The sequence below is a fragment of the Mastigoproctus giganteus genome, chromosome 14, assembly GCF_048544385.1.
Source record: "Mastigoproctus giganteus isolate SK-2022 chromosome 14, ASM4854438v1, whole genome shotgun sequence".
Taxonomy (NCBI): domain Eukaryota; kingdom Metazoa; phylum Arthropoda; class Arachnida; order Uropygi; family Thelyphonidae; genus Mastigoproctus; species Mastigoproctus giganteus.
The window spans coordinates 5,853,841-5,879,643 of NC_143588.1; the positions used below are offsets into that span (position 1 = coordinate 5,853,841).

Below are 25,803 nucleotides of genomic sequence, written 5' to 3' on the forward strand. Positions count from 1 at the left end.
GTTTTCTCTTTTGCTCTCAGCGTTACTTTTCTTCCAAACAGCTGTTCACTCTGTACAAATCGCAAATCTGCCCTACCATGGAATATTGTTCCCACATCTGGGGGTGGTGCCCCCAAAGCCTCTCTCAGGCTTCTAGATTCCATTCAGAAGAGGGCAGTTAGGTTAATTAATGACTCCATGAGATATTTCCATGGGCACTGTTCCTCTGAATTGGCTTCTATAATTCCCACTCTCTCTTTAATAACAGTCCAAACACATGCTGCCACCAGCCAACACCATTTACTGTCCAACTTCAAACTCACAGAACCAACTTTTTATCTTCCTCGTTTATTCATTCATCTGCCGTTTTCTGGAACAACCTTCCTTCATATGTATTTTTGAAAATTACAGTCTACAGAAGTTCAAATCTAATGTCAACAAATATCTTCATTCATCTTCTCAATCTCCAACCCAACCACGGTACTAGTACTATAGGTTCTAATACCTCTCGTGTTTGGGGTTTCATAAAAAAAAAAAAAAAAAAAAGAAAAGAAACTGTACTCCATTCCGCTGATAAGATCATCTAACTGTAGATCCAAAATGAGGAGGCCCTGAACCGACCATTGGATGCACCTGCAATCATAACAAAATGGTGACATGGTCATTGTTTTTTTTTTTTTTTTTTTTTAATTTCTGAAAAATGTTTTTGGTTTTTATGAATTCAGCTCAAAAAGAAAATATTATAAATACAAAATATAAAAGTATTAAAAATACACTGCTTAGAGTATGCCAATTGATTCATATGGTTTGTTTAATAAATATAATTAACATAATATATAATAATCAATTAATTACAGCAATACTTCAAGCATAAAACAAACAGTATCTAACTTACAACCACCAAAAAGAACTGTAGTACTAGTTTCTGCAAAGCTGAAAACAAAAACAGTGACCACAAATGATGGTGACAAATGGTCTTTCAGATTTTTCCCTCATTTAATTCTGAGTAATCAATAATCTTCCGCTTTCAAAACTAAACAAGTAAGGCTATATACAAGGGGCATTTGAAAAGTTCATGGCCTGAATGTGAAAAGGTAGTAGTATAGTGTCAAAAATTTCTATACTTAAGGTATAACACTTCAAAAAATTAACCTACCAATTCATGCAGTTTCAATAACATCTTTTTACAATTAAGATCCCGAAGTCAACAAAGTTGTGTTAATGAAGAAAGATGGACAAAATCATTCACCATGTAGTCATGGTGAATGATCATGCACAATAGTTGTCAACTGAAGTGAACATTTGTGCAGTTTTCAAGAGACCCAGCAAATTTTCTTGAGATGTTTGTGTCCGCAGATGAGACAGGGGTTCATCACTTTCAGCCAGTAAGAAGGAGAAGTCGAAACAATGGAAACACAGCTCTTCTCCCCCTCCAAAGAAGGCCAAGTCATTTCCCTCTGATGGCATGGTGATGACAAAAGTTTTTCTGGATGCTGATAAGCATTGCTATTGAATTATCTTCATAATTTAATAGCAATTTAATAACATCTCACAAAGTCTGTGGAATAAAAGCCAGAGAGTCACAGGGTCTTATTCCACAGATTTTGTAAGATGTTTGCATGAAAACATCAAAGACAAATGCCACAGGAAACTCAGCAAAGGAGCTAACAGACTTGTTCCACAAGTCTGTTAGCATTGACAGACTTGTTCGCAAGTCTGTCAATGCCATGGCTGCACTGCATGAGCATGGCTTTAAAATCTTGAATGATTCCCCATATTCACCAGATCTAGCAGCATCGGACTTTCACCTATTTCCTAATTTGAAAAAAATACCTGGCTGACATCCATTTTTCCATCAACAGTGATGTCATTGTTGAAGTGGATGCATTCCTGGGAGGCCCAAGAAAAAAGCTTTCTTCACAGCTGGACTCAATGCACTGTGGCATCAGTGGCAAAATTATTGTGACTCCAAAGCTGACTATGCTGAAAAGCAATATATTACAAGACTCCTCAAATAAACCTTTCGTGCTCAGGCCACAAATTTTTTAAAATGCCTCCTCTTATATAATTAAAAGTAATAGCCTACTAATCTTGAATTGGCAATTGACCAAGTGACCAGATGATGCTTGGGGTGATCTATCAGACCAAGTATGGTTAAGATTTCCATCAGTCTGCATTGAGATCAGAAAACAGTCCTATATTGCTAAAAACAAGAGTAGTCAAATGACTCAGCAAATTTGACCAAGAGACTTCAAATACCTAAAGTTTATTAAATCTCTTAGTTGAAAGATTGAACAAATTACTAGATTCAGCAAGAACTTTAAGATGATGCATTTCTTCATGTTAGATGAAAATCATTGCTATTACCATGAGAGAGCTGATAAACAAAATGTAGGTTTTGGTGACTGAAATTTGTGCATTACTCAAAATTCCTTTAGACAATTTTTTTTTAATATATAAAATACAGGTTGCATTTTATATATTGTATATATAAAATGCAACCAATTTTATGCATTTTATATATTGTATATATAAAATGCATAAAATTCATATAAAAAATAAAAATTCAAAAAAAAAAAAAAATCATGTAAAATTCATAGGAACATATTTATAGTTATGTCCAACACGTGGTGCTTGGATATGAGAAACTTTCAATGGAGAGGTGTCCAGATATTAATGGCAGGGCAAAGTATAGGTATACAGTGAAATTACAATTAAAGTCTGCAATTCTGCCCAGACACGATAGGAGGGAGTACATGATGAGAGCCTTGTCGATCAATTCGGCCCTGGAAAGATTGTGCAAGGCTCAAAGGGTAGAATTTTTTTTCAGCCTGGTCTGTACTTGTTAACAAGAGAGACTGTTAACAAGTACAGACCTATTGGAATGAGCAGAATTTTAGCATAAATCAACTCATACACCAACCATGAGAATAAGTATTTACTGTAATTAAAATATTTACAAATTAAAATAAAATAAAATAAATATTTACAAAAAATATTTACAAAAGCTGCTATTATATTAAATTAAATTATATACATGTGAAAAACATTAAAACTGTGATAAAATCCTTAAGATAAAAGACACTAAAATAAACCGGATTAAAAGCGATAAAAACGATAAAAATCTCTAGAGCTTTCGGAAGCATCGGCTTCCTTCCTCAGCAGTAACAAAACTTCCTGCAGCACGTCCATATATAACAGGCTCACGGTACTTATACACATGGTGCAGTCGGCGCATGGTCTGAACTGGAAGCAGAAATAGCTCGGGAACGTGTTAAGCAAAACCGTTCATCCGTACTTACGATGATAGTTTCAAACAGAGGATGCATACGCATACCTCTGTCCCTATTCATTGTATTGTGGTCGGATGAACAGATTCGTAGGCTCTCGAGCCATTTACGGTTCCAGAACCCATGCGCTCGATCCCCAATAACCGCATCCTCTGGGGGGATTTGATGCTGCTTCTCCCAAAAATGTTCGGCCACAGCAGACTTATTGTAATCAGCGGTTTTTACACCAATAGCAAAGGGCCTGAGTAGTGGAGTAGTATACAGGATAAAATGCCTGGATTGTGGGGAATGTTATGTAGGCGAGACAAAACGACGGCTCAAGGATCGTCTGGGGGAGCATGCTAATGCTATAAAAACCGCTAATAAGTCTGCTGTGGCCGAACATTTTTGGGAGAAGCAGCATCAAATCTCCCCAGAGTATGCAGTTATTGTGGATTGAGCGCATCGGTTCTGGAACTGTAAATGGCTCGAGAGCCTACGAATACAGGTTGCATCGAATACAGGTTGAATCTGTTCATCCGACCACAATACAATGAATAGGGACAGAGGTATGCGTATGCATCCTCTGTTTGAAACTATCATCCTAAGTACGGATGAACGGTTTTGCTTAACACGTTCCCGAGCTATTTCCGCTTCCAGTTCAGACCATGTGCCGACTGCACCACGTGTACAAGTACCGTGAGCCTGTTATATATGGACGTGCTGCAGGAAGTTTTGTTACTGCTGAGGAAGGAAGCCAATGCTTCCGAAAGCTCTAGAGATTTTTATCGTTTTTATCGCTTTTAATCCGGTTTATTTTAGTGTCTTTTATCTTTAGGATTTTATCACAGTTTTAATGTTTTTCACATATATAAAATTTAATTTAATATAATAGCGGCTTTTGTAAATATTTTTTGTAAATATTTATTTTATTTTATTTTAATTTGTAAATATTTTAGTTACATTAAATACTTATTCTCATGGTTGGTGTATGAGCTGATTTATGCTAAAATATGAATTTGCCAAACCTCAGAGGCCTTTTTCAGGAATGAGCAGAAGACTGGAAAACAAGATGCAGGATATTTCAGAGACTGCTAGGAGTCATTGCAGTACAAGTAAACACATGGGTTGTGTTAGGGTAGCTAAGAATAGGAACAGGTGCATGTATACTTCTGTGTACACCAATGCTAGGAGTTTGGTAAATAAATTTGATGAATTTGAGGTATTGCTCAAAGCATCAAAGGCGGATATTGTTGGGATATCAGAGACGTGGTGTCACACAGATATATAAGGAATGCAGAACTGGAATTTGAGTACGTCTACAGAAAGCATAGACAGGAAAGGAAGGGAGGAGGGGTTATGCTATTAGTTAAGAAACACATAAAATCCAAGGAAGTGAAGCCAGTCGACATCGCTGGACAGTGCAGTGTCGAGACAGTTTGGTGTGACATAAGCATTGGGAGATCAAAATTGAGAGTAGGAGTGTGCTATAGGCCTAATGACTCTGATGACTATAATAATAAACTGTACAGGAAAATAGAGTGGGCCAGTAAATCAGACAGTCTTATAATGGGGAATTTTAATTTTCCCAGATATTGACTGGAATTTGTGGGTTGGTCACTCACACACTAGCAAGGCTTTTGTGGATTTACTGGATGATTGTTTTCTACATCAACATGTTCGGGAGGCAACAAAAGGGAGTAATACACTTGATTTGATTATCAGTAGTGATTCTTCATGCATTAAGAATCTGCAGCTAAAGGAACCACTAGGTGGCAGTGATCACAGTGTGCTGAAGTGGGATTTACTCAAAGAGGTAACTTCCATCAGGGGTAAAGGGAAGGGTTATTGCTTTCGTAAAGGCGACTACGATGGTCTGAGACAGTAATTAAATTCTATACAGTGGGACCAACTGATGATGTTACCAACAGCAAATTCAAAATGGGAAGCATTCAAAGAACTTATCTTGGAAGCTACTAGGCTTTACATACCAACTAAGAAATATTGTTCAAGGTTTAGGCCTAAATGGATGTCAGATGAACTAATGAGACAGATGGCAAAGAAGAAAAATGCATGGGATACATATAAATTAACACGTGACACAGAAGCCTATGATAGATATAAGCTGGTCTGTAACCAAGTCACAAAGGAGGTTAGGCAGGCAAAGGCAGATTATAAGAAATCTTTGGCAAAGGATGCAAAGAAAAACAGCAAACAGTTCTTTACTTATGTAAACTATAGAAGGAAGGGGATGAATCAGATTGGTCCACTTGATATCGATGGTTCAACTGTTGATGATCCTGCTCAGGTAGCTAACAAACTAAATGAATATTTTGCGTTGACATTCACACATGAGGAGTTATTCAGTGAGGGGAATAGCAGAGGTGTATTCAACGGTGGCAGTAAGCTAGATAATGTACACGTTGGCACTAATGATATTAAGAGTAGGAGACCGGCGGAATTACTTAGCAAGTACAGGTCACTGTTGAAAAAAAGCCATGAATTAGGGTTGAATTTGAAAGTGTCTGCAATTCTGCCCAGACACGATAGGAGGGAGTATATGATGAGAGCCTTGTAGATCAATTCGGCCCTGGAGGGATTGTGCAAGGCTCAAGGGGTAGAATTTTTTTCAGCCTGGACTGTACTTGTTAACAGGAGAGATTGCTTCTACAGGGATGGGATACACTTAAATAGAAAGGGTGCAAGAATTTTTGCTGATGCTGTCGAGGCAGTGTTAGGTGGGTCGGAAAAACTGCTAGTTGGGAGGGATACAATGACTAATAGATTAACAGTGGCCACTGGCAGAGGTAGAAGTGATTCTTGCACTGCTTCTATTGAAATGAGCAGAAGCCTGAAAAACAAGATGCAAGATATTTCAGAGACTGCTGGAGTCATTGCAGTACAAGTAAACACATGGGTTGTGTTAGGGTAGCTAAGAATAGAAACAGGTGCATGTATACCTGCGTGTACACCAATGCTAGGAGTTTGGTAAATAAATTTGATGAATTTGAGGTATTGCTCAAAACATCAAAGGCAGATATTGTTGGGATATCAGAGACGTGGTGTCACACAGATATAAGTAATGCGGAACTGGAATTTGGGGAATACAATGTGTATAGAAAGGATAGACAGGACAGGAGGGGAGGACGGTTTATGCTATTAATTAAGAAACACATAAAGTCCAAGGAAGTGAAGCCAGATGACATCGATGGACAGGGCAGTGTCGAGTCAGTTTGGTGTGACATAAGCATAGGGAAATCAAAATTGAGAGTAGGAGTGTGCTATAGGCCTAATGACTCTGATGAGTATAATAAGATATTGTACAGGGAAATAGAGTGGGCCAGTAAATCAGAGAGTCTTATAATGGGGGATTTTAATTTCCCAGATATTGACTGGAATTTGTGGGTTGGTCACTCGCACACTAGCAAGGCTTTTGTGGATTTATTGGATGATTGTTTTCTATATCAGCATGTTCGTGAGGCAACAAGAGTGAGCAATACTCTTGATCTGATTATCAGTAGTGATTCTTCATGCATTAAGAATCTGCAGATAAATGAACCACTAGGCGGCAGTGATCACAGTGTGCTGAAGTGGGATTTACTCAAGGAGGTAACTACCATCAGAGGTAAAGGGAAGGGTTTTTGCTTTCGTAAAGGTGACTATGGTGGTCTGAGACAGTATTTAAATTGTATACAGTGGGCCCAACTGATGATGTTACCAACAGCAAACTCAAAATGGGAAGCATTCAAGGAACTAATCTTGGAGGCTACTAGGCTTTACATACCAACTAAGAAATATTGTTCAAGGTTTAGGCCTAAATGGATGTCAGATGAACTAATGAGGCATATGGCAGAGAAGAAAAATGCATGGGATACATACAAATTAACACGTGACACAGAAGCCTATGATAGATACAAGTTGATCTGTAACCAAGTTACAAAGGAGGTTAGGAAGGCGAAGGCAGATTACGAGAAATCCTTGGCAAAGCATGCGAAGAAAAACAGCAAAGGGTTCTTTACTTATGTAAACTCTAGAAGGAAGGGGATGAATCAAATTGGTCCACTTGATATCGATGGGTCAACTGTTGATGATCCTGCTCAGGTAGCTAACAAACTAAATGAATATTTTGCATCGACATTCACACATGAGGAGTTATTCAGCGAGGGGAATGCCAGAGGTGTATTCATCTCTGGCAGTAAGCTAGAGAATCTTGTAATAACTGAGAGTAAAGTGGAGGAGAAATTGTTGAAGATAAACACAAGAAAGGCACCTGGAGTGGATGGAATCTATCCAGTTATATTAAAGGAGGCAGCAATGGAAGTAAGCAAACCCCTAGCCATAATTATGAGAGCTTCTTTGGACTCACGGGAGGTACCCATAGACTGGAGATGTGCAAATGTAACCCCAATTCACAAAGGAGGATCAAAGGCTGACACAAGTAATTATAGACCTGTTAGTTTAACTTCTGTTCCAGGTAAATTAATGGAGGCACTGGTTAAAGAAGCACTGCAGGATCATCTAGACAAGAATTCAGTTATAGCTCAGACGCAGCATGGTTTTGTTAAGGGCAGGTCTTGCCTGACCAATCTGATTGGATACTATGATGTAGTCACAAAAGAACTGGATGCAGGGAATAACTTTGATATTATATATTTGGATCTTAGAAAGGCTTTCAATACTGTTGCACATGGAAGACTGCTGCACAAATTGGAGCAGTGTGGCATTGGAGGCAAATTGCAGCTATGGATAAGGGGATGGTTGAGTGGCAGAAGACAGAGAGTGGTAATCAATGTACACTGTTCAACGTGGACTAATGTTATTAGTGGAGTTCCTCAGTGTTCAGTGTTGAGTCCGTTGTTGTTTTCGGTGTTTATGAATGATATTGATGATGGGATATCAAGTTTAATGTCCAAGTTTGCAGATGATACAAAGGTTGGCAGGGTTGTTAAGGACACTACTGACGCTATGCTGCTGCAACAGGATCTGGAAAGGTTGAACAGATGGGCTGAGAGGTGGCAAATGAAGTTTAACATTGACAAATGTAAAGTACTACATATGGGAAACAGTAACCCCGGAGCAACGTATCAACTCTGTGGTACTACACTGACAGTGGTAGAGAATGAATAGGACCTGGGAGTAATTGTGCAGGCAGATATGAAGTTCTCTGAGCAGTGCAGACGAGCTGCAAGAGTAGCTCATGGTGTCTTGTCAATGATATACAGGAATTTTTCTAGCAGGGATAAGGAGGTGATTATTCCCTTGTATAAGGCAATGGTTAGGCCACATCTTGAGTACGGCATACAGGTCTGAAGGCCTCATTTCAAGAAGGATGTAGAGCTGCTGGAACGGGTACAGAGAAGGGCAACAAGATTATTGAATGGAACAAAGGGTTGCTCTTATGAAGAAAGGCTTACGTTTTGCAAATTACAGAGTCTGGAGACTAGGCACCGGCGAGGTGATCTGATAGAGGTGTATAAGGCTTTGAATGGTTTGAGCATGCTCAATGGGATTCTTCATCTTGCTCAGAATAATCACTTCAGAGGGCATAAATTCAAATTGAGGAAGGACGGATGTCGGATAGATGTGCGGAAATTTGCCTTTGGCCAGCGGGTGGTTGGTTGGTGGAACCGACTTCCATCACTTGTTGTTGAAGTTGATAGCCTAAACAAATTTAAAGCTCAACTGGACAGGTATTTCGAACGAACGGAGGGGTAAAATGGGAGTGGGTTTTTTTTTTTTTTTTTTTTGGCTGATGCTGAATAAGCTTGCTTTCTTGCATCATATGCCTCTACTAATGCTAATGCTAATCTTGTAATAACTGAGAGTAAAGTGGAGGAGAAATTGTTGAAGATAAACACAAGAAAGGCACCTGGGGTGGATGAGATCTATCCAGTTATATTAAAGGAGGCAGCAAAGGAAATAAGCAAACCCTTAGCCATAATTATGAGAGCATTCTTCGACTCAGGGAAGTACCCATAGACTTGTGATGTGCAAATGTGACCTCAATTCACAAAGGAGGATCAAAGGCTGACACTAGTAATTATAGACCTGTGAGTTTAACTTCTGTTCCAAGAAACTTAATGGAGGCACTGGTTAAAGAAGCACTGCAGGATCATCTAGACAAGACTTCAGTTATAGCTCGAACACAGCATGGTTTTGTTAAGGGTAAGTCTTGCCTGACCAATTTGATCGGACACTATGATGCAGTCACAAAAGAGATGGATGCAGGGAATGACTTTGATATTATATACTTGGATCTTAGAAAGGCTTTTGGTACTGTTGCACATGAAAGACTGCTGCACAAATTGGAGCAGTGTGGCATTGGAGGCAAATTGCTGCTATGGATAAAGGGGTGGTTGAGGGGGAGAAGACAGAGTGGTAATCAATGGACACTGCTCATTGTGGACTAATGTTATTAGTGGAGTCCCTCAGGGTTCAGTGTTGGGTCCCTTATTGTTTTCTGTATTTATAAATAATATTGATGATGGTATATCAAGCTTAATGTCCAAGTTTGCAGACGATACAAAGGTTGGCAGAGTTGTTAAGGACACTACTGACGCTATGCTGCTGCAACAGGATCTGGAAAGGTTGAGCAGACGGGCTGAGAGGTGGCAAATGAAGTTTAACATTGACAAATGTAAAGTACTACATATGGGAAACAGCAACCCCAGAGCAACATATGAACTCTGTGGTACTACACTGACAGAGAATGAAAAGGACCTGGGGGTAATTGTGCAGGCAGATATGAAGTTCTCTGAGCAGTGCAGACGTGCTGCAAGAGTAGCTCATGTTGTCTTGTCAATGATATACAGGAATTTTTCTAGCATGGAAAAGGAGGTGATTATTCCCTTGTATAAGGCAATGGTTAGGCAACACCTTGAGTACTGTATACAGGTCTGGAGGCCTCATTTCAAGAAGGATGTAGAGCTGCTGGAACGAGTACAGAGAAGGGCAACAAGATTAGTGAATGGAACAAAGGGTTGTTCCTATGAAGGAAGGCTTAAGTTTTGAAAATTACAGTGTCTGGAGACTAGGCACCGGTGAGGTGATCTGATAGAGGTGTATAATGCCTTGAATGGTTTAAGCATGCTCAATGCTGATGGGATTCTTTCTCTTGCTCAGAATAATCACCTGAGAGGGCATAAATTCAAATTGAGGAAAGACAGATGTAGAATAGATGTGTGGAAATTTCCCTTTAGCCAGCGGGTAGTTGGTTGGTGGAACAGACTTCCATCCCTTGTTGTGGAAGTTGATAGCCTAAAAAAATTTAAGGCTCAGCTGGACAGGTATTTTAAACGAACGGATGGGTGAAGTGGAAGTTTTTTTTTTTTTTTTTTTTTTTTGGCTGATGCTGCATAAGCTTGCTTTCTTGCATCACATACCTCTGCTAATGCTAAGTATAGTAGAGCATCAATTAACCAGAATATTTAATGTCACACCATTTCTGGATAGCAACATATTTCGGACAATCGAACAAAAGGTAAAATTAAATAAATTCTGTTATATATATTAAGGTAAAAGAAAAAGACTTTAAATAGAGTGAAAAAAATCAAATTTATTTAATTTTAAAAAAATAATAATAACTTATACATAAAAATTCGAACATGGATTTAAAAAATTTTAAAGTAATTTTTTAAAATCATATTCGATAATTTTTTGTTTCGTTTGTTGTGACCTATTTTTTTGCTGCTAAATTGCTTAAGTTCCTTAATATCAATTTGATGGTGGTGTTTCTTTTCGTTGATATTTTACTGTAAAAAAACAGAGAAAAATAATAAATCGTACAGTTTCTGGCTGATATTATTCTTGCTGAATCTGGAGCTAAACTAAACATAATATGAAATAAAGAGAACAAAATATGCCAGGTAAAACTGGGTTTGGGTTTATGGAAGTGAATGACTAAACTCTATCACTCTTGATTTCTGAAAAAACTCAATCAATTTAACATTTCACTAGATATACGACATAAAAAAAACAGTCAGAAATACTCTCGTAGGAAAATAAACATTCATCTCAAATACTACCATTAATAAAAAAAAAATAAGAAAAATCAGCCTTTCAGATTATTCCAGATAACTGACTTCCTGTTAACCGATGTTCTACTGTAGTAACTAGGAATTAAAACTTATGATTGAGAAAATGAAAGTAAATGCAAAAAAAAAATTTAGCAATTCAGAACATAAGAGAAACATTAATTTAAGAAGTCAAAGTAATTTTAGTGTACTATTTTTACACTCAATGGTAGCAGAAAAACTAATAACACATACATTGGATGTAACTTTAAAAAATAACTAAATTACTTCAGGTACCCCGGCATAATAGGTTAAGAGTTAAATATCTATATAATATCGGTGTAAATACACCATAGATAACTCTTAAGAAACTACGATGGTAGTGTGGGAGGCATCATTTGCTCTGTTTCTCATATTGTTCTCTTCCTTCACGAGTTTCCATGGTATTGCACTACCTCAAATAAGTAATGCTTCACTAATAGAGAAGACTATTGTTACTTATTCTCTGTTACTATTGTTACTTACCACCACCCAGATGGCACCATTTCAAAGCTATTGGCCTATCATCAGTGGGTGGGCAGGTACCCTGGTATTGCAGACATGACAACCCTGTTATGAAGATAATCACACAATATGAGAGATGCCAAAAGGTTTATATAATAATATTTTAAAAATAACTAAATGCACAAGGCATAATACATTAAGAGTTTAATATCTATATAAAATTGGTGTAAATAGACCATAGATAACTCTTAAGAAACTACAATGGTAGTGTGGGAGGCATCATTTGCTCTGTTTCTCATATTGTGCTCTTCCTTCACAACGAGTTTCCATGGTATTGCACTACCTCGAATAAGTAACGCTTCACTAATAGAGAAGACTATTGTTACTTATTGTGAAGGAAGAGCACAATATGAGAAATAGAACAAATCATGCCTCCAACACTACCATTGTAGTTATCTATGGTGTATTTACACCAATATTATATAGATATTGATATAATATAGATATTATATTTCACTGATATGATGTTATTGATGATATTATATTACACCGATGTGATGTTATATGATATTATATTACACCGATGTGATGATATATGATATTATATTACACCGATATTATATAGATATCAATACGATATCTATATTGATTATATAGATATCGCATGCAGAACTAAAAGACATTTCTTTTAGTTCTGCATGCAATACTACTTACCATTTCTTTTAGTTCTGCATGCAAAGAAATGTCCAAGGTATACATTTTAACATTTTCAAAGCCTTCATGCAATAAAGATATATTCTGTAACGTTGGTGTAACCCAACTATGACAGGTACATTCAGCAAATGCCATTTCTTCAAAGTTCCCTATCTGAAAGCTAAAACAAAAAGGATAAATATAGTGCTTCAAGCAGCCTTACACAATCATAAAAATGAGAAACTGTTGCAGAATCAAAAGATACAAGAAAATATGGAATAAAATAAAGTTGGACAAAGGAAATACAACTATAATACACACAGACCTAATCAACAATTAAAAAATAAAAGTTGTACAAAACACAAATAGTATGGTTTTATCTAATTGACATCATCATTAGTAGAGGCATATGATGCAAGAAAGCAAGCTTACATAGCATCAGCCAAAAAAAAAAAAAAAAAAAACAATCTTTCTGTTTCAACCATCCATTCACTCCAAAGGTTTTTCTAGTTCAGCCTTGAATTTATTTAAGCTGTCAACTTCCACGACATCACCGGCTGACTAAAGGTAAATTTCTGTACATCTATTCTACAACTGTCTTTCCTCAATTTGAATTTATGCCCCCCTCAGGTGCAGAATCTGAGCAAGAGGAAGAATACCGTCAGCATTGAGCTTGCTCAAATCATTCAAGGCCTTATACACCTAAGTCTGATCACCAGGCAGGTGCCTAGCCTCCACACACTACAATTTGCAGAACTTAAGCCTATCTTGGTAACAGCAACCCTTTGTTCCATTCACTAATCTCGTTGCCCTTTTCTGTACTCATTCTTCTAGTAGCTCATAAAATGAAGCCTCCAGACCTGTATGCAGTAATCCTGACCACTGCTTTATACAAGGATATAATCACATCCTTATCCCTGCCAGAGCCAGAACTAGGAAATCCTACACCTGGGGCAAAAGTGTTATATGTACACACCCATTATATGCAGGTAGTCAATCTTTCAGTAGTGTAGCTAAGGTTGTCGATGCCCAGGGGAAACATGTCTTCCTAGCGCCCCTGATTGTGATAGATAATTCCTTCAGTTTGCACCTGAAGCTTGGCCTTTGGGGAAAATCCCCCCCTCTGCATGCCCTTTCTATGCCCCTGCAATCTTTATGAATTATAAAAATTACTATTGTAACGGTCTACGATTTGCATATATTTATTAATAAAATAATTTAAATAATACAATGAATATAATAAAACAAAAATATCAAAGAAAAAGAAACTTTCAAATATTGGTTTATATCCACAGAGAATTTAATTCTATATAAACTACAAAGAAAGTACATATTGCACCACCCACAAGAAAAGTGACACAACTCAAAAATTTTTGATTTTCGGATTGTCTTGTAACTATGGACAAATTATGTATTAAGGAGGTTGTATGAATTTTGTATGACCTTTTCATACACAGTACAGTTAAAGCCCCTCCTTGATCAAGTAAGTAATAAGCTGTGAATTTTCTTTTGTCTCTCTCTCCTGTAAAATTAGCAGTTTTTGAGTTGTCTAACTTTTCTTGCGAGGGTGCGATATAACTACAAAGAAATTAGAAAACCAAATAGTTTATGTTTATATATCTAGTATAAAATCACAGAAACAAAATATTACAAAATATAATACTTTTAACAATATAACATCAACAAAAATATGCAATGAAGGTGTATTATTTTAATTGAATTTTTCTCGCTTTGAAGGACCTTTCACAAGAAGCTACTATTACAGGCAGGGTAAGAAAAATTCATAGCGCTAATTCTATATTTAGATAAGATTCTATTAGACAATAGTCATGAATGAATTTGAGAAGTTGTAAAGGGGTTACAGATTTTATATTGTGCAGAATTGATAAAACATGATTTTTCAAATTTCTGTTGATATTTCAACAGATATTTGAAAACTTTTGTTGTCCTGTGCACTGGAAGACAAACCAAAAAGCTCAGAGGTATAACATCACAAAATGGGCCATACTTTATAGAAGTTTGTACTGTAATTGGAGTTCCTCTGTTATTTTCGAAATTTGTAACACACTGTTTCTCCCTGATATTTTTTGCCATAAGTGATTATAAATCCCGAATTTATAATTTTTTTTCACTCTCAAAAATATTTCTGGAAACATAAGCACCACCTACAAAGATAATGCAGGATTTCTTTTAATAAAATTTTTATTTTTATTTTAAATAAGGAACACAGGTTGTCCAGAAGCTATTATCCATGTCGGAAATACACCTTAATCTTTTGACTGGCTATAGAAAGCAGTTGACTAGCATGACTATGCAGGATAGGTGGCTGCATGCGTTTTACATTGTGCAACGGTAATCTCTTTAACCTTTAATTTGTGCTTTCTGATTGCTTAAATTGCCTAAAGGCCAGAGGTGGAAACAAAGCATACAAAGTTAAGTCTCTTGTAATCTGTTATATGGAAATTTTTTTTATTCTACTGAAACTTTTAAATGTAATTATGAAAAGGAATTCAAAAAATTCGCTATAAAGAAGTTCATTAAACACAGGTCCGATTGTAATAAAATCAAAAATGAAGCAATTTTAAAATATATAACTGGTCTAATGTGCCCTTAAAACATTGCACCTAGGGCTAGCACCCACACATCGCATCTGATCCCCGCTAGCAAAATTCCTATATATCATTGACAAGACCATACGAGCTACTCTTGCTGCCTATCTGCACTGCTCAGAAAACTTCATATCTGACTGAGTGTAGTACTGCACGGTTGGTATGTTACTCTGGAGTTATTGCTAACCATATGCAATACTTTGCTTTTCTAGATCCAGCTGCAGTAGTGTACCGTCTTTACTGTCATTAACAACCCTACCAACCTTCATTTCTTCTGCAAACTTGGACGTTAAGCATTATGTACTTCTTAGTTCATTTCACAAATATACATGGTCTCAATTCTAATCTCAATGATGTCCATTTTCACTTTCAGTCTGCCAAACCCCATGTACTTTTTCTGACAGAATCTCAGTTATCGGTTGATTCAACAACTGCTCATCTCAGTAGCCCAAATTATTCACTGTATGATGATTCCTTCTGGCTCAAAGGTGGTACTTGTGCATATGTCCATTCTGATATTCTATGACAGACACTTCGTAATTCTGAATCGCCTCTCTTCAATCTTCGCTGGCTTAAAATCTCTCTACTTCATTGTGTCAAATTCATCTATTGTCTCTACCGTTCTCCCAACTCCACTACTTACCTGGAACTCTTTGACTTCCTCTCTTTGCAACTTGACTTTTTCCAGTCCAACTTTCGTAACAGTAAGGTAATTTTCCTTGGTGATTTTAATGTTCACAACTCCAGCTGGCTTCCGTTTTCTAGTCACACCGACCCAGCTGGTCGAAATGCTGAGGCTTTTACAATTACTAATTATCTTACACAGACTGTTCATTTACCTATAAGAATACCAGGCAATCCTAACCATGCAGCCAATACACTTGATCTTTTTCTCACAAACAACTAAGTACATAGTTGAAGTGAGTGGTCCTTTAGGCACCTTTATCTCATGGCTGCTCCCAATCTCGTATTGTTTGGCATTAAAAGAATGCAAAATGGGATGACCTGCGAGATTTCTTTACTTCTTTTCCTTGGTTGGATTATTGTTTCAAAACTTCTGATGTCAACGTTTTCTCAGATCGTGTCAGTGAAATTATTCTTGTAGGAATGGCATCCTTTATTCCACTCTCCACTTTAAAATCTCATCCTTTATCTAAACCTTGGTTTTCCAATAAATGTGCTAAGGCTATTCAAGAGAAAAACATTGCATATTGTAATTGGCTTGTTTCCAAATCTTCAGTTTCATTTTCTGCCTACACCAAAGCTCGCAACAATTGTAAAGCAGTTATTAATCAGTCCAAACTAGATTTCGAACAGGCTAAGAGTAGAAAACTTGCTTCTTGCCCTAATGGTAGCCGAACATTCTGGTCTCTTGCAAAAGCTATTGACTGCAACTTTTGCCCGCCTCTGCTCCCACCTCTGTCAAAACCAGTTGGTTCAGTTGTCGCTTCAGCCAAGGATAAAGCTGACCTGCTAGCATCCCATTTTTCTTACAACTCCTGTATTAATGATCTTGGTAAAACACCTCCCACCATTCCCAACATGCTGCATTCAATGCCTCTGTGGTATTCCATCAAAAGTATGTCAGAAAGATTTTGACAAATCTTGATCCAAAGAAAGATCTAGATCCTGACGGTTGTTCTCAAAACCTGTGCTCCTGAACTTACTCCTGTTCTTTGCCACCTTTTTACACTTTTTTATTCCAAAGATGTTTTTCCTTCTGCTTGGAAATTTGCTCATATCCAGCTGGCAGTTCCTAAAAAGGGTGACAAATCCCTCTCATCCAATTATTGTCCCATTGCAATTACTTCTACTCTTTCTAAAGTAATGGAGAAATCAATTAACTGCCAACTCTTAAACTACCTAGAAACCTTCCACCTGATCAACGATTGCCAGTATGTATTCCATCAGTGTCAATCCACTGGTGATATTCTGGCTTATGTTACTCATTTATGGACAAATTCAATGGAAAAGTTCGGGGAAACACAAGCAGTTGCTCTTGACATCTCAAAGGCTTTCAATCGTGTTTGGCATAAAGGTCTCCTAAACAAGCTTCAATCTTATGGTTTGTCAACTGTTTTTTTGTAATTGGTTATCCAGTTTTCTCTCTGATCGCTCACTGAGGGTGATGGTAGATGGCTCTCTGTCTTCTAACTTTTCCACTAATGCTGGTGTCCCCCAAGGTTCAGTTCTTTCCCCCACTCTTTTGCTCTTTTATATTATGAGCTTCTTCCATTGACTGAAAATCCTATCCATAGTTTTGGCGATGATAGCACATTGCAATCCACTTTCCACTTTGAGAAACCTTGCTTTGCTCAATCAGCTTCAACTTCTCGAATATCCGCTACCAATTCCTTAAATTCCAATCTCCAGGTAATTCTCCAGTGGGGCAAATACAACTTAGTTGATTTCAATCCTTCTAAAACTCAGTCTTGTCTTATATCTCGCAAAAACTATTCTTCTACTCCTATGCTTATCTTTGGTGACACTCCAATTTCTAGGCAAAATGATATATCTCTTTTGGGGATTACCCTGACTTCTAATCTCTCTTGGCACAAGCACATTACAAATATTTTTCCTCTGCATCTAAAAAATTTGGTTTTCTCTTTTGCTCTCGGCGTTACTTTTCTTCCAAACAGCTGTTCACTCTGTACAAATCGCAAATCTGCTCTACCATGGAATATTGTTCCCACATCTGGGGCAGTGCCCTCAAAGCCTCTCTCAGGCTTCTAGATTCCATTCAGAAGACGGCAGTTAGGTTAATTAATGACTCCTCTCTAACAGAATGTCTCCACTCTCTGTCTCATAGAAGTACTGTTTCTGCTGCATGCCTTTTCTACAGATATTTCCATGGGCACTGATCCTCTGAATTGGCTTCTATAATTCCCGCTCTTTCTTTCAAAACAGTCCAAACACATGCCGCCACTAGCCAACATCCATTTACTGTCCAACTTCGAACTCACAGAAACAACTTTTCATCTTCCACGTTTATTCATTCAACTGCCGTTTTCTGGAACAACCTTCCTTCGTACATATTTTCTGAAGATTACAGTCTACAGAAGTTCAAGTCTAATGTCAACAGATATCTTATTTCATCTTCTCAACCTCCAACACAAGCATGGTACTAAGTACTATAGGTTTAAATACCTCTTGTGTTTGGGGTTTTCATAAAAAAATAAAAAAATAAAAAAAAAAATACCTTTATCAATATCACTGATAAATATAAAAAACAACAATTGGCCTCAACACTGAACCTTGGGGGACTCCTCTAATAACATTAGTCCACGAAGAGCAATGTCCATTTATTACCACTCTCTGTCTTCTCCCACTTGACCTTGGTGCCTCCGTAGCCAGGTGGGAAGGAGTAGCAGTGCGTAGCACACGCTTCTTGATTAGACCGGGATTCGAGCCCGTCACCACCAAATACGAAGGATGCGGAAAGGTCAGGAATGACCACCGCATATTCACGGAGCAATATGGCCTTAATTGCTAATGTTCCTAAAAACCCAATCGACCATCCTTATGTTACAGTAGACTTCCATGTGCAACAGTATCAAAATATTTCCTAAAATCCAAGTATATGATATCAAAATTATTTTTTGCAACCATTTTCTTTATGACCACATCATAGGATCCAATGAAATTGGTCAGACAAGACTTCCCCTTAACAAACCACTGCTGTGTCTGAATTATTACTGCAATCTTGCCTAGATGATTCTGCAATGCTTCTTTAACCAGTGATTCCATTATTTTCCCCTGAAAAGAAGTTAAACTAACAGGTCTATAATTGGTCGTGTCAACCTTTCGATTGCCCCTTTGTGAAATGGGGATACATTTGCTCATCTGCAGTCCATGGGGACCTCCCCTAAGCCCAAATATGCTCCAATAATCATGGCTAAGGGTTTGCTTAGTTCCTTTGCTGACTACTTTAATATAACTGGATAGATCCCTTTCTTATGTTTAATTTCAAAAATTTCTCCTCCACTTTGCTGTCAGTTATTGCAAAATCATTTAACTCCCTGTTAGTTTGATAATATTCTGGCCTCCACTTCCCTACAGAATTCGTCATGTGTGTGAATGTAGATGCAAAATACTCATTCAGTTTGTCAACTGCCTGAGCAGAATCATCAACAATCGAACCATCAATATCAAGTGGATATTGATATTGATGGTTCGATTACAGAGAACAGTAAAGACATAAGAAGTCTTTACTGTTTTTCTTTACATCATTTGCCAAAGATTTCTCATAATCTGCCTTTGCTTGCCTAACCTCCTTTGTGACTTGATTACAGACTATATTATAGCTACCATAGCTTCTGTGTCTCCTGATAATTATATGCATCCCATTCCTTATTAATCTGCCACGAGTCTTGTTAGTTGATCTGGCATCCATTTAGGCCTAAACCTTGAACAGTATTTCTTAGTTGGTATGAAAAACCCAGTAGCTTCCAAGATTAATTCCTTGAATGCTTCTCATTTAGAATTTTCTGTTGGTAACATCATCAGTTGGTCCCACTGTATAGAATTTAAAAACTGTCTGAGAACACTAGTCACCTTTGTGAAAGCAAAAACCCTTTCCTTTACCCCTGATGGTAGTTACATCTTTGAGTAAATCCCACAGCACTACAGTCACTACAGTGATTGCAGTGCAGTAAATCCCACTACACTGCAATCACTGTAGAACCTAGTGGTTCTTTTATCTGTAGATCCCTAATGCATGAAAAATCACTGTTGATAATCTGCTAATTAGAGTTGATAATCTGCTAATCTCACATTATTACTGATCAGTGTAATAATGTGAGATTTATGTAAAGTTGTAATAAATACTGTCAAGGGTAAAGGGAAGAGATTTTGCTTTCATGAAGGTGAATGCAATGGTCTTACAGTTTTGAAATTCTTTTCAGTAGATCAACTGAAAACTTTACCAACTGCAAATTGTAAATGGGATGCATTCAATGAAGGAAAGCAATTGTACAAGCTAACAATTGGTTTGTTGGTTGGATGGTTATTTTGTGTTTAATGGTGCTAAAGCTATAATTCAACAAGTCGAGAAAAAGAAAAAAACATCAAAAAATATATCTGGTAACTCCTAAACAGGTGTCCATGTCAAAAGAGGTAAATATATATCAAAATATGTCTTAATGACTGGTTAAATTTGTCTATTGTCATGTTTCGTATACTTAACACCTATTGGATTCAAATACCAAGAGTTTTTTGGCAGTCCCATGGGTGTTGTAGAGATTTTTCCATTATAGCTCAAATACTAATGGGGTAATATAAATTTTTAGTAGTTTACACCAACCTTGCGTTGAAATAATAAGGAATGCGGATTAAATAATAAATAAGAAATGCAAATTATACGAAATCAGCCGTGGCGGAGCATTATTGGCAGAAGCAACATCAAATCTCCCTGGACAAAGCTATCATCATCGACCGGGCGCATAGGTTTTGGGACTGCAAGTGGCTCGAGAGCTTGCGGATTAGTTCCATTGGGAGCAACATTAAAAGAGGTAGGGGCATGAGGATACATCCCCTCCTTGAGACAGTGATCCTTGGAGGAGATGAACAATTCCACCTGACGTGCTCCCAAGCCACTTCCGGTTCCGTTACGCATGAGAACAATGCACATGTTATTGAATCATGTGACATGTGCCGTGAACCTGCAGGTATTTAAGATTGCACTGCAAAAATAAAGCTGAGAAAGAAGGCAGAGCCTTTGAAAGCTTCAGATTTTAGCGCTTTTAATTCTGTATATTTTATTGTATTTTATGGTATTCTTTTTCTTTTATATACAGACGGGCTTCGATTAACAAAACTAATTCATCCTGCGAGCGCATTGCACAAAATGGAAATGCATTCATCGAATATTATAACCAATAGGAAAAACTATGATTGGTCCTTGACCTTCTGGAATGTCCATAAAGAATTTTAAAAATACCTTTACTCAGGAGGTAACTACCATCGGGGGGGGGGCGCCTCCGTAGCCAGGTGGGAAGGAGCAACAGTGCTTAACATACACTTCTTGATTAGACCGGGGTTAGAGCCCTTCACCACCAAATACGGAGGATGCGGAAAGGACAGGGAATGACCACCGCATATTCCCAGGGCAATATGGCCTTAGTTGCTAATGCTCCAAAAAAAAAAACCATCAGGGGTAAAGGGAAGGGTTATTGCTTTCATAAAGGCGACTACGATGGTCTGAGACAGTATTTAAATTGTATACAGTGGGCCCAACTGATGATGTTACCAACAGCAAACTCAAAATGGGAAGCATTCAAAGAACTTATCTTGGAAGCTACTAGGCTTTACATACCAACTGAGAAATATTGTTCAAGGTTCAGGCCTATATGGATGTCAGATGAACTAAGGAGACATATGGCAGAGAAGAAAAATGCATGGGATACATATAAATTAACACGTGACACAGAAGCCTATGATAGATATAAGTTGATCTGTAACCAAGTTACAAAGGAGGTTAGGCAGGCGAAGGCAGATTACAAGAAATCTTTGGCAAGGGATGCAAAGAAAAACAGCAAGGAGTTCTTTACTTATGTAAACTCTAGAAGGAAGGGGATGAATCAGATTGGTCCACTTGATATCGATGGTTCAACTGTTCATGATCCTGCTCAGGTAACTAACAAACTAAATCAATATTTGGCATCTACATTCACACATGAAGAGTTATTCAGGAAGGGGAAGGCCATAGATGAAGTAAACACTGGCAGTGAGCTAGATGATCTTGTAATAATTGAGAGTAAAGTGGAGGAGAAATTGTTGAAGATAAATACAAGAAAGGCACCTGGGGTGGATGGGATCTATCCAGTTATATTAAAGGAAACAGCAAAGGAAGTAAGCAATCCGTTAGCCACAATTATGAGAGCTTCCTTGGACTCAGGGGAGGTACCCACAGACTAGAGATGTGCAAATGTAACCCCAATTCACAAAGGAGGAACAAAGGCTGACACAAGTAATTATAGACCTGTGAGTTTAACTTCTGTTCCAGGAAAATTAATGGAAGCACTGCAGGATCATCTTCACAAGAATTCAGTTATAGCTCAGACACAGCATGTTTTGTTAAGGGAAGGTCTTGCCTGACCAATTTGATTGGATACTATGACTTAGTCACAAAAGAATTGGATGCAGGGAATAACTTTGATATTATATATTTGGATCTTAGAAAGGCTTTTGATACTGTTGCACATGGAAGACTGCTGCACAAATTCGAGCAGTGTGGCATTGGTGGCAAATTGTTGCTATGCATAAAGGGATGGTTGAGTGGCAGAAGACAGAGAGTGGTAATTAATGGACACTGCTCATCGTGGACTAATGTTATTAGTGGAGTCCCTCAGAGTTCAGTGTTGGGTCCATTGTTGTTTTTGGTATTTATAAATAATATTGATGATGGTATATCCAGCTTAATGTCCAAGTTTGCAAACGATACAAAGGTTGGCAGGGTTGTTAAGGACGCTACTGATGCTATGCTGCTGCAACAGAATCTGGAAAGGTTGAGCAGATGGGCTGAGAGGTGGCAAATGAAGTTTAACATTGACAAATGTAAAGTACTACGTATGGGAAACAGCAACCCCAGAGCAATGTATCAACTCTGGTACTACGCTGACAGTGGTAGAGAATGAAAAGGACCTGGGGGTAATTGTGCAGGCAGATATGGAGTTCTCTGAGCAGTGCAGACGGGATGCAAGAGTAGCTCATGGTGTCTTATCAATGATATACAGGAATTTTTCTAGCAGGGATAGGGAGGTGATTATTCCCTTGTATAAGACAATGGTCAGGCCGTACCTTGAGTACTATATACAGGTCTGGAGGCCTCATTTCAAGAAGGATGTAGAGCTGCTGGAACGAGTACAGAGAAGGGCAACAAGGTTGGTGAACGGAACGAAGGGTTGCTCTTATGAAGAAAGGCTTAAGTTTTGCAAATTACAGTGTCTGGAGACTAGGCACCGGCAGGGTGATCTGATAGAGGTGTACAAAGCCTTGAATGGTTTGAGCATGCTCAATGCTGATGGGATACTGCCTCTTGCTCAGAATAATTACCTGAGAGGGCATAAATTCAAATTGAGGAAAGACAGATGTAGGATTGATGTGCAGAAATTTGCCTTTAGCCAGCGGGTAGTTGGGTGGTGGAACAGACTTCCATCCCTTGTTGTGGAAGTCGATAGCCTAAATAAATTTAAGGCTCAGCTGGACAAGTATTTCGAACGAACGGAGGGGTGAAGTGGAAAGGGTTTTTTTTTTTTTTTTTTTGGCTGATGCTGCATAAGCATGCTTTCTTGCATCATACGCCTCTACTAATGCTAAGGCTAATGCTAATTTCCGATAGCCGAAAACAATCTTCTCTGGGCCCTGGCGAAATAAATATCACAGAGAACATCAAACCTTTTGTTTGAGGTTCTTTGCGATACGAAATATTTCATCTAATTCTTTTACCGTTATCTCCTTCGTGGTAATATTTTCATCTGGCTCATTTAAAAATTTGAATTTTTAAATGCAAGTCTGCATTGACTTTATTAGCAGGAGACAAACACGTTTTCTTCCGATGGTTGATGGAACACACCGAGGTGGGCAGCAGGCAAACTTTTGTTTATTGACCGTACGACTTGTGGTGAGCTTAACGCGCGATTCAAATCTTTTTCAACTATCGCATAAAAAAAAAGATCGCGTTAACTGGAAATTTGCATCGTGTAAAGTGGTATCATTTTTCAAATAGTGTTACCTGAATAGCGCGTTAATCGAACTCGTGTTATGCGAGGCCTAGCTGTACTTATTGTAAATTAGTATACCAGTTTAATTTTATTAAACTATTAATTTTGTTTTTTGTTTTATTATTTCAACGCGAGGTTGGTGTAAACTACTAAAAAAAATTTATATTATGAATATGCCCAACCACAGAGGCCTATTTCAAAAACTAATGGGGTGATTGGGCAGGGACTTTAACTAAAAAGATACCACAATGACAACTGCTTACATTGAAGAGAAAGAAATGACTAGTTTTCTTCAACATAAGAGGCTTTGGAGAGGAGATGTAAGGATTTCTCCAGTGGCAGTGTGGATAGCTTGGTGGTCTGGATTTAACCATAGAAGTACACTACCTCCAGCAGAAGCATAAACCTGGCAACCATAATCGAGTTTAGTATGGACAAGACAGTGGTAGAGCCAGAGTAGGGTAGAGGGATATATATACACTGCATGGAGTTTGAGGAAAGGGCAATAAGAATGTTAAGCCCTTTGGCACATCTTGTTCTTGCCTGATGAATATGTTGTAGAAATGTCAGCTTCTAATCAAAATTAAGTCCTAGGAATTAATTTAAATTTTAAGGAATTAAGTCCTAGGACTTCTGTTAAAACTGGATTGTTGTTTTTCACAAGCCTTAATTTTGGGTTAGGATGAAGATTATGTTTGTGGAAAATGTGCACACAAATGGTCTTGTATGACAAAAATCTGAACCCACTAGCCAATGACCAAGATGTAAGGTGATTGGCTGATTTTTTGCAGTTGCCTTTTGATGACTCTCATATTACATATTTGACAAAATATCATAAAGTCATCAACATGGAGGGCATTGTTTACCACTGGTGGAAATTGTTCTCTGAATCGTTCTGTGGCATGTATTCCAAGGTCAACCTAGTGGATAACCATAGCTCACCTGGAGATTCTTTTCTTTGTCACAGTTGTTACGGGTGTACCGATCTTTAGTTAAAATTTGGTTCATTGCTAGAACAATCAGAGTCACTGAAAAATCAGGTGCTTGCCCTCAAGAATAATGTAACCGGGAGCTCGTCAGAGACTCAAGACTCTAGTAACCTACCAAGTGATGCACTAGAGATTTGGGCCCCAGAACAGAATAACCAAGTGCTAGCTACTCTGGTTCAAAAGGAATTAGTGCTATTAGGAGACTCCATTGTCAGGGAAACATTTTTTTGTAATAAGGATAGGTGGACTAGAACCAGGGTATGTCTGACAAGAGAAACTATTAATGTCACCAACAGACTATCACATTTTAAGGGGGGTAAAGAGAATATTATTATTCAGGTGGTGACTAATGCCACTAAACATACACAATCTGACGATTTGGTAAACGAATATAGGACCATGCTGAAGAAATACCATGAGTTACGTCACAATATCTAAGTGTCCGCAATTCTGCCCAGACAAATTGAAAGGGATTATATGCTGTAAGCCTTGTGAATTAACTCAAGACTTGAAGGACTCTGCAAGGCTTTTAATGGGAAATTTCTATCAGCTTTGCCTGCACTTGTAGGTAGAAGGAACCTGTTTTGTAGAGATGGGATACATTTAAACAAAGGTGGTGCAAGAGTTTTTGCCAGTATTATATTAGCATTAGCATTAGTAGAGGCATATGATGCAAGAAAGCAAGCTTATTCAGCATCAGCCAAAACAAAAAAAAAAAAAAAAAAAAAAGCACAACCACTACTCCCATTTCACCCCTCCGTTCGTTCGAAATACCTGTCCAGCTGAGCCTTAAATTTGTTTAGGCTATCAACTTCAACAACAAGTGATGGACGTCTATTCCACAAACCAACTGCCCGCTGGCTAAAGGCAAATTTCCGCACATCTATCCGACACCCATCCTTCCTCAATTTGAATTTATGCCCTCTCAGGTGATTATTCTGAGCAAGAGGAAGAATCCCATCAGCAGTGAGCATGCTCAAGCCATTCAAAGCCTTATACACCTCTATCAGATCACCTCGCCGATGCCT

At 37.9% G+C, this 25,803-nt stretch overlaps 1 protein-coding gene across 1 annotated transcript in view; it reads right to left on the bottom strand.

The window, feature by feature from the left end:
• LOC150074956 (uncharacterized) overlaps positions 1-25,803 on the bottom strand; it is a 735,724-nt gene that overhangs the window by 629,615 nt on the left and 80,306 nt on the right. Inside the window, exon 4 of the mRNA XM_090389002.1 lies at positions 12,479-12,638. Coding sequence (XP_090245128.1) covers positions 12,479-12,638 — 160 coding nt within the window. The remainder of the gene's footprint in view (positions 1-12,478; positions 12,639-25,803) is intronic.